The sequence below is a fragment of the Anarrhichthys ocellatus genome, unplaced genomic scaffold (assembly GCF_004355925.1).
Source record: "Anarrhichthys ocellatus isolate YVR2014 unplaced genomic scaffold, GSC_Weel_1.0 scaffold20, whole genome shotgun sequence".
In the NCBI taxonomy this organism is placed as follows: domain Eukaryota; kingdom Metazoa; phylum Chordata; class Actinopteri; order Perciformes; family Anarhichadidae; genus Anarrhichthys; species Anarrhichthys ocellatus.
Window position 1 is genome coordinate 4,094,441 of NW_022280050.1, and position 16,223 is coordinate 4,110,663.

The window sequence follows — 16,223 nt, forward strand, 5'->3', positions numbered from 1 at the left end:
ACAGTTAAGACCCCGTTTCCTGGTTGGACAGCTGAGCTGGGGATAAGGAGTTTCTGTTCTCATAATAAACTCAAGGAAAAGTTTCCTTCCGAGCTGTTGCACTCAGAAGAGGTGTTTTCTTTTCTCACTCTGACTCGACCCACACTCACACAAGCACGCACTCTGTCCGTGTTTCTGAACTAAACTGTGCTTCAGCTGTCGACACAACACTTTCAGTTATTTGATCCATTTTTATTTATAAAATGAAGCCGTTCAAAATACAGCACAAATTTATCGTAACTAGTCAGACATCAAAAATGTCAATTTCTCCCTTTGTGACAAAACACTGGCGTCTTACAACAGAGTCTTTACAAGACAAATAATTTAAGGACAAAATCAAAACTTCAAAGAGGAGAGGAAACATGCTAACTATGAGCTGCTGGCTTTGTGCACACACTTTGGGCAGGCTCCACACATACATTTATGCAATTTTTAATATCTAAATAATCACAAAGATCAATCTTCAAAGAACTGACTGTTGTGTTGACATGAATGCTTTGTACATTCTTACATTTTCACATTCTCACAGCATTACTGTGGCTGAATGTGAGATACACTTGATTTTTGAAGAACAATATTTGTCAGTTTGACACCCACATATAAGTCACGAGATGAGTTGGGTTCAAAAAGTCCCGGAGAAGCTGGTGTTTGGGTGGATTGTAATGCTAGAGCCCTCCATCTTTATGTCTGTTGTGCTTCATGTGTAGGCAGTATAATGCAAATAAGGCTGCCAATATATGTTACTGTTTTTGCACTACAATAAACTCCCACTTTTTCCACAATGTAGTTTATCATTTACTTAGTTTTTAACTCAAAAAGTGTTTCAATAGTTAATACAGTAAATATCGAGCTGCAATTTTAAATCCAAGTTGTATTTTGGTGAATGAAGTCCCAATTTGCAACATTTGAAACAATGTAATATTTGGCCGACCAAGATTAAACTGATTATATTATGGATTATATTATGTGACCAAGTCAGTATAATACTGTATGACATGCTGTAGTTCAGTGTTAGTGGATGAATGTGTAAAGTAATGAAATAAAGCAACCTGACAAAGTAAAGCATGTTTGTCTTTCAGCATTACCAACACGTTTGTTCTTTAGTTCAGCAATACCTACGTTTAAATAAACAAAGCACAACAAGTAAAAGTGTACCTCCAGCTACATGAAACAAACCGTCCTCAAACACACATTATTTGTTTATGCAGACATACATGCGTGATGCTGCGTTCTTGATATAAAAATAATACAGTATTGAAAACAAAGTCATACATTAAAAATACGTACATAAGACATATACCAATTTATAAGTAGTGTCTTTTCTGAGATTTAACAGTATCTCCTGCACGGAGCCTTGCAGTTCCTTTGGGCATGTGGGACACATACAGTGTTAACAGCAGAAGAGTTCATTCACCAGTTCAAAAGACTGGTGGTGTCTCTGTCTTCGTGCTGCATGTTCGTGCGTGCGTTTGCTTCACCGTGTTATATAACATGGAGATAGGTCACCTGGGTGTCTACACCGATTACATTTTTGGCGGTGCATCTGTAAAATCCTGTATCCCTACTTGTCGGGTTTTGTATCACCAAGGAACCCTGAGGACTAAGGTAGCGGTTGCCATAGATCCGAGCCTGACCCATCACCCTCAGCTGTGTCAGGTCTGGTGTTTCCCACGTGATCGCTGCCCGAGGTGTTGCTATCGTCTGGCAGGGCAGCTCCACAGCAACCCCGGGCCGCGTGTAGGTCACAGGGGAGGGGCCTGCTGTGATGCGTGGGGGGTAGGCGATGACGATGACGGCAACCGTGACGACTGAAACTGAGGAGGAGTCGACACTGGTGGATCTGCAGGTGTAGCTGCCACGGTCGAACACAGAGGCCTGTTGCACTGTTAGTGTTCCATCCTCTTGGACTAGGTATCTGTCAGAGTCACCACTCTCACCCAGAGACAGTACCTTGCCACTGGGCAGGGTCCACGAGAGAGCGCCCTGGGTGTGAGAAGCGGAGCAAGACAGGCGAAGGGTCTCTCCGTTAATGATGCTCACCAAGGGAGCTGTTCTGGTGCTCACTGCTGGCTCTGAGACAGGGCTAGCTGAGCGGGGTGGAGGCCCAACTGGACGAGGTACAGCAGGTAAAGACTGGGCTCTGTGTAGAGGCGTTTGAGTAACTGGGATTCTTGGATGAAGCGTCTCAGGCAACACTGGCTTTGAGTTTAAGGATTGAGCTGAATGCAATGAGGCCCCTGAGCGAGGCGCCTCGATTAAACGACTTTCCTGCGCAGGCCTTTCCACAACCACTCCCCTGTGCGGAGATCTGGCCTTGTTCTGTGGCTCAGAGACCTCCAGCTCCACCTGTATCCGCGTCTGTTCTCTCTCACCTCTAACCACACATGCAAAGGTCCCTCGATCACTTGCCCGCACTCCTCGCAGCTCCAAGGAGCCATTTCGGTGCACAACGTATCGGCTGCCATAGTAAGGAGCTGGCAACACACCGTTACCAGGCAGAAGCCAGGCCAGACGAGGGGGAGGGGAGCCTTGGGAGGGACATGGCAAAAGAACAGTTTGGCCTTTTACCACTCGCTGCTTCACTGTCGTTACCACACCCACAATTGCGTTAGTAGAGTTTTTAGAACCTGAATTACTAGCAGCTATACTGGTACTACTACTGCTGCTACTCCTACTGAACACATTTCCTCTGAGTGTGCCACTACCAGCTGCATTATTAGACACACTGCTGCTAAAAACTCCAACATTTGTAGAAGTACCACTTATCCTGCCATTGTTTCTACTGGTGTTAGCATCATCAACAGCCTTTCCTGCAATGACTTCATTATTATAAGTCCTTTCTACACTATCTCCTCTAACTGTGCTGTGACTATTACCCACACTATTACTATTACTCATAACACTGGGTCCATTTTGATTTATTCCAATGTTATCTGGTTTAATATCTATATTCCTAGCCACGCTCACCCCAACACTGATAACACTGCTTCCAAGTTGTGTTGTGATTCCACTGTCTGGCCTGTTTAATCCAACTCGACTACCACTCCTAAAAGCCGGATTAAAGCCGCTGGTTGCTATGCTAGTGCTAGTGTTTGGAACAATGCTTCTTATTCTGCCATTATGATCAGTATAGCCATTGTTGCTGCTGTTTTTGCTGCCAAGCTTGCTTGTGTCTGCATTGGTAAATCCATACTGGTTTATCCCTGCATTGTTAATGCTGTCCCTTGATCTACTGTAAGGACCACTGCCAGGCCCATTGCTAGTACTCCAACCCCTTCCTCTGTCCGGGCCACTCAGTCCATGGTAAGGAGCCTCCACATCCAAGCCCACCACCATGCTGTTCTCCCCGGCTGGGCTGCTTGCTCGACATGTATAGTTTCCCGTGTCTATCTTTTGAGCCAGACGAACCTCCAGACTTCCATCTGAAATGGCCACAACCCGCTCAGTATACAAACCAGATCCCAAACTTCGTGGGATGACACGGCCTGTTGGGGAAAACCATGTCACTGTCGGGGCAGGAACTCCTGAGGCCTGGCAGCGAATTTTGGCGGTGGCCCCCTGACGTACTTTGATGACGTGGCGGCTTCTGTCATCAGAGAAATTTGGTGGCGATGCCATCATGATCTTTACTTTGACCTTAAAAGATTGAATTTGTATGAAGGAATTAATTACCGAATTAATTTGTACTTTTATTTATCCCATGTGTAGTGAATAAGTACATTAACGCATTATTCAACTATAGAGTAACATCACAACATTTTGATTTGATTTTAAAGTATAAATAAAAACCTTCATTAATATAATAAATTAATATTTTTTAGCAGGGCAAACTGTTTTTCTTACCTTCATGGTGTCTTGACCTCCTTGATTCTCAGCATAACACGTGTAGTCTCCCTCTTCTCCCATACCTACTGCTGGAACCAGCAACGTCCCATTGACAAACACAGTTAACCTCTGTGCTCGCCCGCCTCTGTCTTCCCCCTGCAACACGCTGTTCACCATGGTTCCATCCGGTAGGCTCCAACGGACTGCCGGGTGAGGTAGTCCTGATGCCTGGCAGTCCACCTGCAAGGAACGGGATATTTATTGCTATCATTGAGACGTTTTTGTGGCTTTTATTTTGATGGAAGCTTAGCTGTTGAGAAATAATATTTTATCTTTGTAAGGAGGAGTGACACATACTGTACACTGTTTTAAGGCTGTAAAAAAAAAGAATACTTACAGTAGAAAACACTGCTAAGCAACACAAATGTGTCCTCTTTCACCCCACTTGACATAGTTTTTATTCATGTGTGAAGAAGTATCCCCTCAAGGCCACTGTTGATGATTCACAACACCTGACAGGTTGTTCTTTTTGAGTCGAAAAAATATGACTTTTTGATTAAAAAAAAAAAAAAAAAAAAGACTGCTTGAAGCTGGAGAAATGTTTGGCACCACGCCCAGCGATAGAAGACACCCAACACACATCACTGTCTTCACAAAAAATAAGCATTGAAAAGTTCAAGTTGCTTTAAAGTTTTAGGCATTATTTGGTATAAGTTTCCAAAAGAGGTGTGTGATATATGATTGCTGTTAATATTTGCTGTTTTTCTTTATTGAATAAACATAATTATCACTTTTTTTATAGCTCACCTTCAGTGGCTTGCCCAATGACACCATATGAGTGAGTGGCTGCTTTGGCTCGATCTTGGCAGGCTTGGTAACCACAGAGACACGCAGGAGACGATAATCATCTGAGACCTTGTTCCGCGCAATACAGAGGTAGTCTCCGGCATCTTTCTCTGTTACTCTCTGGACTGACAGGGTGCCATTAGTGTTTACCTTCAGACGACGGTCAAAACTGAAATTCAAAGTTGGACAAACACGCTCAGAAATCACAAGTATACACTTGAGACATGATACTGACAGAATTATCACAAGATATAATTGTACAACCAACAGAATTTAAGTGATCTCTCTTTTTCTCACACAAACCCACGTCCCCGGTACCTGAAGTGCATGTCCACCAGTTTCCTGTTCGGGGTCCTCCAAACGATAATGGGTGATGGGTTGCCAGTTACAGAGCAGTGGAGCTGCAAAAAAAAACCATAGTGGACAGCAGTAATGGAGGGTGATGTGGAGACAATCTGGGCCTTACTGAAGGGGGAGACAGGCGAGGGATGCAAAGCAGCAGAGGCTCTGATTTTGTCAGAGGAGGAAGAGGAAGTAATTCTTGTGTTGTTTACAATGCCGGGCGACACTTTGGTGTTATTTGTAGGCACAGTGGAGGGTGGGGAGAGAGAGGAGAGTTTTGTTTTGTTGGCGTTGGTCAAGTATGTGGGGGAGGCAGTCTCTGTTTTATTGATTTTAGGAGATGAGTTAGAGGAATTGGGTTGGTGAGGGTAAGAAGATGAGCCAGAAGAACTGGGGGTGAGCGGCATGGTCCTGGCTCTTTCAAAGGGCGATGGATGGGAGAGTCTAGTGGAGTTGAATGGATTTGATGGGTGGCTGGGCATGGACAAAGTTCTGTCTTTATGAAGTGAAGTTGAAGGAGATTTGTTTTCAGTAGCAACTGCTTTTTCCCCTTTACTTCTTGCTCCAATGTGTCTGCTTTCTCCTTCTGCTCCACCTTCAATTTCTACCCTCACTGTTCTCTTATCAGCCCCAACAGCATTACTTGCTGTGCACTCGTAATTCCCTGAGTCCTTTGGCCCAACTCCTCGAATATGCAGTGTCCCATTGGGCAAGACAAAAAGGTTGCCATGAAGAAACTGGGATGGGCGAACTAGAGTCCCATCTGGGATTCGCCAGCGCAGAGTTGGTGGCGGGGCACCTCGGGCCGAGCAGTGAGCATAAACAGGCCTCCCTGGAAACAAGAGCAGGTGTTCCTCTCTGGGTTGCTGTATCACTGGGGGCAACGAGGACACGTGTACACGAGCAGAGGCACTGGCAGCACCTGCTGAGTTCGAGGCCACGCAGCGATACACTCCTCTGTCACTAGGTAAAGTTACTGAGATGTGGAGGGTTCCATTTTTGTCCATAGTGATGCGACTGGTGGAGGGAGCAGTGGCGGTCAAGACAGAACGATCAGGAAGAACCCAAGAGAGCAGGGGGCTGGGAACGCCATCCGCCTGGCACTCCAAGTGCACCTCTCCACCCTGATGAGTGGTAGCTTCTCTGTAGCTGGCCAGCTGCATCCGAGGGGGGCGGGTCCACACTTCCAGGGTGGTTAGCAATCTATCATGAAAGAGTAAAGCACACACAAACTCAATATATAAACACATCCACACATTTCAAAATACACGTAAATATAAGAAACAAACCATGAATGTCATATGACACATTTAGGGAACACCCAAAGGCATGCATTCACAATTCGAACAGGAATCCTTGAAACATTGCCTTGAAAAACATAATATTCAAGGTAATTGGCTTTTCAAACAATGTCATATAGAGACATTTGCATATGACTTATGACAGGTCTGCTTGCATTCATAATACATTCATAATACTCAGTAATTTGCAGTTTGCCTTAGGCCTATGTAATTAGTACATTAAATAGTTCTTCCCCTGGTAATTATAACTAAATGTTATACATTGCATTAATATTCTGGTATCAATAGCATCACCTGTCACGACCAATAAAGCTGTGTGCACTGCAGATATATGTGCCCCTGTCCTGCGGCTGAATATTCTGGATAACAAGGGTGCCATTTGGCAAGACCTCAAAACGCTGAGCCCTGGAGTGGATTGATATCACCGCTCCTGAGAGAGAGAGAGAGACAGTCAGACAGACAGACAAGCAAGAGAGAGCAGCAGTGAGGAGAGAGGGTGGGAAAGAAAGTTAGAGAATGAGTAAGAGACAGAGACAGAGGAAAGGAGGATCAGGGACATGCTGAGTGGCACAGCATGTAGTAAACCCAGTGATGCAGTGCACAAAATGTTCCATTATTTCCTTGCAATATGCCTTTCCCACATGGCAAGTGGGAGAAAAGCCTATTGTGTGCAAGCCAATGCGTAATGCTGGGTGTTAATGGGTTATTTCATCAGTGTAAAATGTGTTCTTATTCATTTAGTTATAGTACATACTAAAGCTGAGGGTGATTTTCCTTTCACATCTATGACCTCAGGATGTAAATACAAACCTTTACTTATTCTGCTTTTAAAGGTACAGTCTGTACTTTTTCACAGTATAAATGAATTGTATCTTCACATCTATAACTAAACATTTATATGTTTCCCAGCATAGTTGAAAACATAGGCCTGAAGTTTCAGAGAGCAGGTTTACTGAGTAAACTGGAAAACTTTGCTGAGTTTTTACTTCAGTCCATGAACCAGATTTGATAGGCAAGTGAAGAGAAAACTCAACCCTGATTTATACATTAATGAATTTAATGGTGTTTTGTTTCGAATAAGTGCACATGTGTGCATGCTGAAAAAAATCACGCTGCACTGTGTGTACCTGTGGCGACCTTAGTCCATGTGATGGAGGGCTTTGGCTCTCCTTGAGCCTCACAAGCCAGCCTGGCAGTGCTCTCTGCTGGGAACGACACTGTCCTGATGTGTGGGTCTGCAATCCTCGGTCTGGATCTCACTACTGGGGCCTATGAGAACGATTTAGTAAAGAGATTATAGTGGCATAGTAATGGATACTAGAAGTTATTAATCTATTTTTAACAGCAACGGAAACAATATAAAAATAGTAAGAATAGAAGACCTACATATTGCCACAGTGTAATCAATAGATTAAACAGAGAGTAACATGAATATGTAAACTCTTCAGTATAATTAATTTTATTAATTTTTTTGAACAGTAAACATTTTTAAGCATTGTTCAGGTTCTCCAATATAATACATCAATGCTGTAGTCCCAGATTTAGAATCGTTGGGGATGGACCTAGTGGTTTGCTCTGTTGGTTTGTTGAGGCTGGCAGAAAGAGCTCTGGGAATTATTTAACAATTGATTATCTCGAATCCATGGGATTACGATCTCTAAACACATAATGTTGCTGATAATGGAACATCTGTTTTTCATCTCTTCTTTAGCTCTGGCAGGGGAAACCCATGAAATTGAAGAATTGTCATAAACATCCCTTTGCTTTGATAGCAGGTCATGTGGATGAAGATTAGACTATTTTCAGATCTATTGCGCATTTCTGTTTTGCTCAAGGGCTTGCATAGTCCTGTGTAGTTTGTGTGTATGTGTGTGTGAGTGTGTGTGTTATTTTTTCTGGACCAGCACTCACTTAGAAAATAAATGTTACTTTGAGTTCCACTTAGCTGACAAGAAAGAAAAGATCTTTGTAGAAGGTATATGAACTGCAAACTACATTTAAGAGTGCACTTAAAGCAGTGACTAATTGAATGAATGACTGAAAGCAAGGAGCAGAAAAATGGGAAAAATTGCAGAAATTAGCAATTGAATTAACAAATAAAGAATGAATCGTCAACCTAACTTGGCTCTTACTGTTGTTATAATCTATGTGCTTGTTTTAAGATCCATTTTGGGTAAAATAATCAACAAAATAGCAATAGAGTGTAATATAAATTGATTTGAACTCACCACAGGGGCGACAGGGAGCGAGGGTGAGGGGAGCCAGTGTGGCCTGCTGCTGTGTGAATCAGGAATAGAATTGGTCGCAGGGTTCTTCCACTCAGTAGAGGGTCGACTTTGGTTTGGACTCCCAGAAACAGGCCTGCTTCTGGGATCAACATGTACAACACTCGGCCTCTCTCTGGATGATGCTGTGCTACTGGTTGATTTCATTATTGTTGTTGTTGTTGTTGTAGTAGTAGGTGATGTTCTGGGTACAACTGAATTTGCAGTAGTTGGAGAAGTTTTGGCTGAGATGGCAGATCTAGTACTACTCGTAGGAGAAGTAGTTTTAGTAGTAGTGGTAGTGGTAGTACTGGTAGTGGGGTTACGAGTTGTGGGAATAACTTTGAATGAGATTGTAGTACTCGTAGAGGTAGTAGTAGTAAAATAAGTAGTAGAAGGTCTAGTTGAGGAAGTAGTAGTGGAAGTGGGACTAGTAGATGTAAGAAAAGGAGTTGTGGTAGTAGTAGTAGACGTAGGAGTAGGAGTAGCTGTAGTACTTCTGGTAGTGCTGGTTGATGGGATAATAATGGCAGTTGTAGTAGGCATGATGGGACTTATAGTCATAGGAGTATTCGTAGTTGTGAGAAATGTGTGTTCACTAGCTGTAGTAGTAGATGGACTTGCAGTGCTTCCATCAGAACTAGTAGCATGAGGGCTCTTTTGAGTAATAGGGGTTGTTGTGATTTTTGCAGTAGTTGTTGCGCTGGGGACTGTAGAGGAAATAATGGAGGAAGAAGTGGGTAGGAGAGAGGCGGAGGAGTGGGATTCATATGGTACACCCGAAAAATTCATCCACAGCTCTTCACTATGTTTGCTTTGGGGTCTATCAACATGTTTGCCTAAGGCTGTGCGTGTTTTTGTGTGACTCTGTATGCCATGTGTATGTGTCCTGGTTCGTGTGTGCGGCTTATGTGTCTGTGCGATTGCAGTATCCGAGTGAGTGGGTTCTGTTGTCGGTGTGTTGAAAAGAGTGGACCCTGCAGTGTCTGGGATGTTGGCTGAGTGAGTCACCATGTCTATATGTATCTTTGTGTGAGAGGGGGATAATGAGGTTGGAGTGGAGGAAGATGGAGTCAATGAGGGGGAGGCAGATTCTGAAGTGGAGTTACCATGAGTGTTAGAAACAGGGGGAGACGGAAGATGCAGTGCCACATCATTTGGAGCAGTTGAAATATGGTCGCTCCGTGTCAACGAAATAGCTGGAGATGTGGTTGTTGCCGCCAGCAACAACAAATTAATTTCGTCCGTGGTAGTGTCAGGTGTTGCAGGTTGTGACCCTGGGTTCGTAGCATCAGAGAAAGGTCGGGGTGGGGTCAAAGGGCGTCCCCTGGGCCTGTTGATGATTCGTCTTTGCTGTCCGATTCTTCTGCGAGAATTCCAAGGGCTTTGAGGCCGAGAGTTTGGTACCAAATTAGGGAAGAGTCCCTGCCGGGGGCTTTGAGGCCTGGTCCTAGATGGGTTGGTGTTTGCTTCTGGCTCACCTCCTTCTCCTGGTTCTAAGACAATTTCATTTGTTCCTGAGTTTGGCTTAGATGTGACTGGTTCTTTCTGTGTCTCTGGGTTTCTCACTTTCTCTTTCTGTGGAGATGCGTTCTCTGTCTCTGTCTCGTTCTCACTATCTGTCTGTATTTCTGTTAACGCCTCTGTCACTTTATTTATCTCTGTCTCTGTTTCAGTGTCTGTATTTGTCTCTGTGTGTGTTAGTATTTCTGTTTGAACGGAACGATTGTGCTGTAAGCTTTCCTCTTGTAGATCAGTGTCATCAACAGATGACCCTTCAGTTTCTGCTTCCACCCCTGCTCCCACAGCTCTACCGCTTTCTGTATCATGATGTCCGTCATGTTTTCCTCTGTCTCCATCTTTGCCTCCTCCCTGTGGTTTAGCTGTGGGCTTTCCTGCTTCGATGGGCTGGCTGTTATTAGTGTGAACAGTCTTTTGTCGTATCTTAGCCAGGAGGTCAGCCCATTTCTGAGGGTCTATCCTTTGTTTGTTTGTGGTAACTCTATGTCTGTTCTCAAAGCGGTTTCTTTTCTGGTCATTGGATGATAAAGGCCCTCCTCCTCTTCTCAGGGGGCCTTCTCTCCTTGGTCCGGGTCTTCTAGGTTTTCCGGTGGGATAACGTCTGTTTGGGGGAGGTTGGATAGGTCTTGGGTGCTTCCTATTACCAAAAAGAGTGCTCTCTTCTTCTTCCTTTTCATCCCCTGATCCTTCCTCCACTAGCAATGGAGCTCGTATCTTGGTTGACCTGCCAGCGGCTGACTGTGGCCCTGTGGGAAATGAAGTCCTAAGTGGAGGGAGGTGTCGTGAGTTTAACTCCAGTTGCATGGACAGAGAATCGCTACCATACTGGTTGACAGCAATGCAGCGGTAATAGCCAGCATCCCTCTGAGACGGGTCAGACAGAGACAGACTTCCATTTGATTGTATAGTGAGCCCACCTGATACAGCGAATCCCCGCCTTACTATGTTTCCATCTGGTAACACCCAACTCATATGAGATGCTGGTGAACCAGATGCCTTGCAGGACAGACTGATGGGCTCCCCAATGTTTCCGGTGACAGGAGGTCCCACTTGCTCACCTAAAGGCGGTACAGAGGACTCCTCCACTGCCAGGTGCAGGGGGAGAACATCTACATCGCTGCCTGCCCTGGCTATGCAGTGGTAAATCCCTGCATCTGAGAGCTGTACTTTGTGTAGAAGTAATCCAGAGGTTGAAGCCTGGAGCCTACCATCTAGGCTGATGGAGGGGGAGATCAGCATGGAACCATCTGGGAGAACCCACTGTACTTTGGGGTTACCAGAACTTAAAAGAGGGCATGATAGCTCCACCTTACTGCCTGCTAGTGCCGCCAGGGCCGTGGTGGTATGATTAGTTGAAATAAGCACCCATGGCTGAGAGGGAGGGGCTGACGTTGAGGTAAGAGAAGCAGGGTCCGGATGAGCAGTGACTCTTGTTGAGTATATAAGTTGGACTTTGTGTCCGTTAGACTGTGCTCTGTTTAGCTGAATGCTAATGGCTGGCTGTAGCAGCCACTGTGGTTTGGCTTTAACAGAAGCTTTGACTCCAGTGTGATAATATCCATCTGTCTCTTCTGCCTGCCTGTAGCGGTAGGCCAATGCCGGGGCTTTACTCAGCATGATCTCCCTCTCTAGGCGAACCGCAGTCTCACTGTAGTAAGCAAGAATCTTCCAAAGATTTTCATAGCTCTGTTTCTCCACAGGGCACTCCAGGGAGAGTGACAGAGCAAGGGGGAGAGGAGATGAGGAGGAAAGAGAGAGATCTGGAGGGGGAGCAATATCGTGGAAATCAGAAGAGTGAGTGATGTTGCATCCCAGATTGACACTGTTTCCCTGCTGGTCAGACAGACCCAGAGAGGCAGTGCCTAAAGGCTCTCTAAAGGATTCACTTGATTGGATTTCACTAAGTTCTGTCTCCAAAGATGTGTCTCTTCCTGGGGAGGGGATAACAGGTGAGGTGCACGATAGGTCAGTCTGGTCAAGCAAGCCCTGACCTTTAAGGGAATTGGGCGAGGCACAGATTGGACACTGAGGGCCGCTGGGACATTTCAATAAACCTAATTGAAAGAGAGAAGCAGAGAAAATTATGTCATAATCCTTACCATCTCTGGCATTTCAACTGTGTATCACAGCATAGCAACTATACTAACATATTAGTGCACATTTAAGCTATCTGCACATATTAGTGGTGTCATATATTAGTCATGCCAGCTCATCTTAGGCATCTATTACCCTCTATATCTTTTACTAATTCGGTATGATTACTTCATCTACTCATAAATCAGAAAAATGCATCACTTCACTATTACACAGCAATCATTAGCCTATATTTAATTTATCTGCACACATCAATGCTGTCATCATAGATTAGCCATGGCAAGTTAAGTCTGGCATATTAATGAGACGCATTTCATGGTCCAGCCCTCTTTTACATCTCAATAGGACACACTGGAAGAGATACAGAAAATGAAGGAAGACAGACAAGAGTGTGTGATGAAAAGCAGGTGTAGAGATGTCAGAGGTATCAAGATAACGAAACCAGATGTGTTATAAAGTATCTTCATCTCATTTTATCATCTGTTGGGATCTGCCATGGTATATTACAGTATATTTAGACTACTTATTGACTGGAATTATCAACAAATTAGTCTTCTGTTTCCCAATGTTCCTTATTACCTCATCTCCTAATCTATTTATTCTCCTTTCGTCACTCAAGCAACCTACATGCTGCATTACCCACCACATTTTTGCGTCTTTTTTGACTGAATTATTATGGTTCAGAGGCACAATCAATGACCACCATAAAAGGTGTGTGCATATGGGAGACAAAACAACGTGAACAAAGTGAAAAAAAAGAATATTTCAGATGTGACAGTCACCTGGATGAGAAAGACTCCAAGTGAGAAACCAGGTCATCCTACAGTCACAACTCCACGGATTAGCCTGCAGCGCAAGAGTCTCCAACAGAGGTGCTGTCGCTAAAGTCTCTCTGGGCAGAGTGGTTAGGCTGTTGTTGGACAGGTCCAGGTGTCTACAGGAGGGGAAAAACAGAGCAAAGAAAAGATTGAGGTGACAAGAGGGAGGGGGAACACCAAGGTTTAATCAAAGTCATAGAGGAACGGATGAACGAATGGGAGTGGGCAGTGAGAGGTTACAGATTAGGGGTAAAAATTTAATTTATAATTTCTTATCATTTCCATCATCCTTTTCATGTTCAGACCAACGGTATTCCTCTGCAGTAGTTATACAAGATCAAAAAAAGGTAAAGAGACAAAACTGTAGCTTTAGTGTTAGAGGTGTATTTGTCCAAATACCAATAACCAGCAATATAAGTCTTACCATTTTCATCAGGCTATTAGTTTTCTTTGAGGAGTGTTTAAAAATATTATAACAATGATTATTACATCATGTGCTTTAAGTGTTAAAGCTCACCTGAGGGTAGAGAAGTAATATGTATTCAGAAGGGACAGTGTGCACAGAGCGTGAGGGTGCAGCTGATGCAGCCTGTTCCCTTGCAGACGCAGCAGCCTGAGGCTAGTCAGCTGGAGCAGTGCCCGGGGGTGGATGTGCTGGAGGAGGTTGTGATCCAAGTACAGACGGAGCAGCGAGGTCAGGCCAGAGAAGGTCAGAGATGAAGCGATCTCTCTCAGCTTGTTATAACTCAGCTTTAGTATCTGTGGGGGAGGGGGAGGAAATGGAGTGAGCAGAAGCAATAAAGGATTAGAGGAGTAATCAAATAATAGGCATCAAAGCTGATGAAGAAGCCACATCTTCACGGCGATCATGAGTGTGTCACTGGACGCCATATGCTTGTAAATTTATTTAATTTATGACAAATGATGTGAGGGGAATAGGAATGAGGATGAAGGGGTGGAAAACTCTTTGTAAGCAAACATGACTAAATGCAGTCTGTGTACATTTTAGAAAAATATGGAGAAATCTATGGAGAAGCCACTTCCACCCGCACATAACCTCACATGTAATTGATGTTCAAGCACTGGGTGTCTTCAACTATTCAAATATGGAATTTAACCCTTTATCCTCAGCAGAATACACAAGGGGATCCATATTCTACTCATGTGTAGAGAGCGCACTACATTTTAAGAAGGCACACCACGAAAACCATGTTGTGGAATTGTGTTTCTGTGAGGCTTATGATAAATCTGCTCTGCCGGAAGGCGACTTAGGCAGACTTTGGCAGAGTTCCAGCTGCTAACAGATCTAAAACGTGAAGATGTCAGCATATGGAAATATGGATTCTATTATCACACAATGGCAAATATATCAGTATCTGCCTGTGAGATGAAGGGAACAATTGCTTGTTGAGTAATATCGCTTCCCCACAGACTGTGAACTCTGTCCTTAGGATGCTGCAAAAATGTCCAGTACGTTTCCTGTCACTGAGCAGGGAAAAGGATGACTGCACATAAATGATGCATTAGTTGTGCAGACATTAGGAAAATGTGCTTGATAATGTGAACAAAATCATATAAACTGTTATAATTTGCATACTGTTTTCCCCGATGAAATGTAAAATGAATCCTTTTATTAATCAATTTTTATCAACAATATGACTGCAAGATTTAGGCATATTTATCAATGTAGGGACCTCTCTTAATTGCACTATTTTGACAAATGCTATATATCGTGATAATCCCTGCATTACTCATGGGGCTAAAAACTTAAATTGGTTCCGTCAAACAGTTTAATTAAAATTAAATTCATTTTCTCAACTGTGCACTGCAAAAACCTTCATCTCCATGGAGTCAAAGGTTAAATATGTGAGGAGACAATGATTTATTTTCCTCATTAACAGTCACATATTTTAGAATCCAGCATCAATAGTTTGGTTTGGCACAGGACATTCCAGGACACTTTCAATTGCTGGTTGCTGATAAGTCCAGCTCTATAAAGTAGAACTGTACAACAACAAGAAGAGGCCTCTGTAGAATCATCTCGACTGCCTCAAAATGTTGGCTGTCATCATCCACTAGTTTGCTTTTGAATAGAAATTCCTCTCATTTCAGTATTATACCATGATATTGGTTCAACACACGTTGGTGTTGCTCTTCTTTCTGTTTACCTGTAATGATTTCATATCTCTGAACGCTGCATCTGGGAGATGGTGGAGGCCATTGCTGTGGAGCATCAGGAGCTCCACCTTCTTTAGCCCAGCCAGAGAACTGTTATGGATCCTGTTGATGCTGTTGAACCTACGGGGCACAGAAACAGAATCATCAACCTGAGACGTCAGTAAGTCAACAAATACTATTATTTCCATATTAGCTCATTAATTAACTTCAGCTTGACACCTGGATCCACACTCTGAGACTGTGTTTGCACGGTAAACAATAAGCCCTTTATCTTAAGCATGCATACATCGTTTGTGTATTAAATGCATTCCCTTACCCTAAATTTATACGGCGAGTGTGTAGAGGCAAGCCAGAAGGTATGGTGAGCAGGGAACGAAATGTACAGTGGACTTCGTTGGTCTGGTAGCAGTTGCAGCTCCTGGGACAGGCCTGCCCCATCGACACTGCAAGTGTCAGCACCAGGAGAGTCAGCGGCACACACACACTCCAGTTCATCTTCACTCCGCAAGACGAGAAGCAGCACTGGGATTATCTCTGCCAAAGAGAAAAAAGGGATCAAGAGTGATGGAGGGCAGCAAAGTACACCACAGTGACATCTCAAAATCCAGATGAGAGCCTCGCTCTCTCCTTCTTTCTTTCTTTCTCTCTCTCCCTCACGCACGCACACACAAGTCAGGTTTTATTCAAACAGCCGAAAAACAAGGGGATTTGCAATCTGTAGCCTCCAACATATGCCACTGTCTATATAGATCCACACTAAAGCCACATTGACACATTGCATTTGTCTGAAACAAAATAGAGCGTTGGGCTATCTCCACTTGTGGGTGTGTGTGCCCAGTAGGTTAATTGAATGACATATTTCACCATGTCAATTTAAAAAGTGCAGGAGGATTCAGTAAGAGTAAAGGAAAGACATCAAATTACACCCTACAGAAACTCTCTCTCTCTCTCTCTCTCTCTCTCTCTCTCTCTCTCTCTCTCTCTCTCTCTCTCTC

The 16,223-nt window shown here is 43.9% G+C and overlaps 1 protein-coding gene across 1 annotated transcript in view; it reads right to left on the minus strand.

Annotated features, from left to right (window-relative positions):
- Nucleotides 1-251: 251 nt before the first annotated feature.
- Nucleotides 252-16,223, minus strand: part of LOC116389761 (immunoglobulin superfamily member 10-like) — a 16,585-nt gene continuing 613 nt past the window's right edge. The window contains exons 2-12 of the mRNA XM_031858706.1: nt 15,545-15,762; nt 15,219-15,348; nt 13,568-13,809; nt 13,015-13,166; nt 8,582-12,192; nt 7,481-7,622; nt 6,648-6,783; nt 5,029-6,255; nt 4,672-4,879; nt 3,883-4,104; nt 252-3,675 (exon numbers count right to left, since the gene is read on the minus strand). Coding sequence (XP_031714566.1) covers nt 1,522-3,675; nt 3,883-4,104; nt 4,672-4,879; nt 5,029-6,255; nt 6,648-6,783; nt 7,481-7,622; nt 8,582-12,192; nt 13,015-13,166; nt 13,568-13,809; nt 15,219-15,348; nt 15,545-15,723 — 8,403 coding nt within the window. The 5' untranslated portion in view covers nt 15,724-15,762 and the 3' untranslated portion in view covers nt 252-1,521. The remainder of the gene's footprint in view (nt 3,676-3,882; nt 4,105-4,671; nt 4,880-5,028; nt 6,256-6,647; nt 6,784-7,480; nt 7,623-8,581; nt 12,193-13,014; nt 13,167-13,567; nt 13,810-15,218; nt 15,349-15,544; nt 15,763-16,223) is intronic.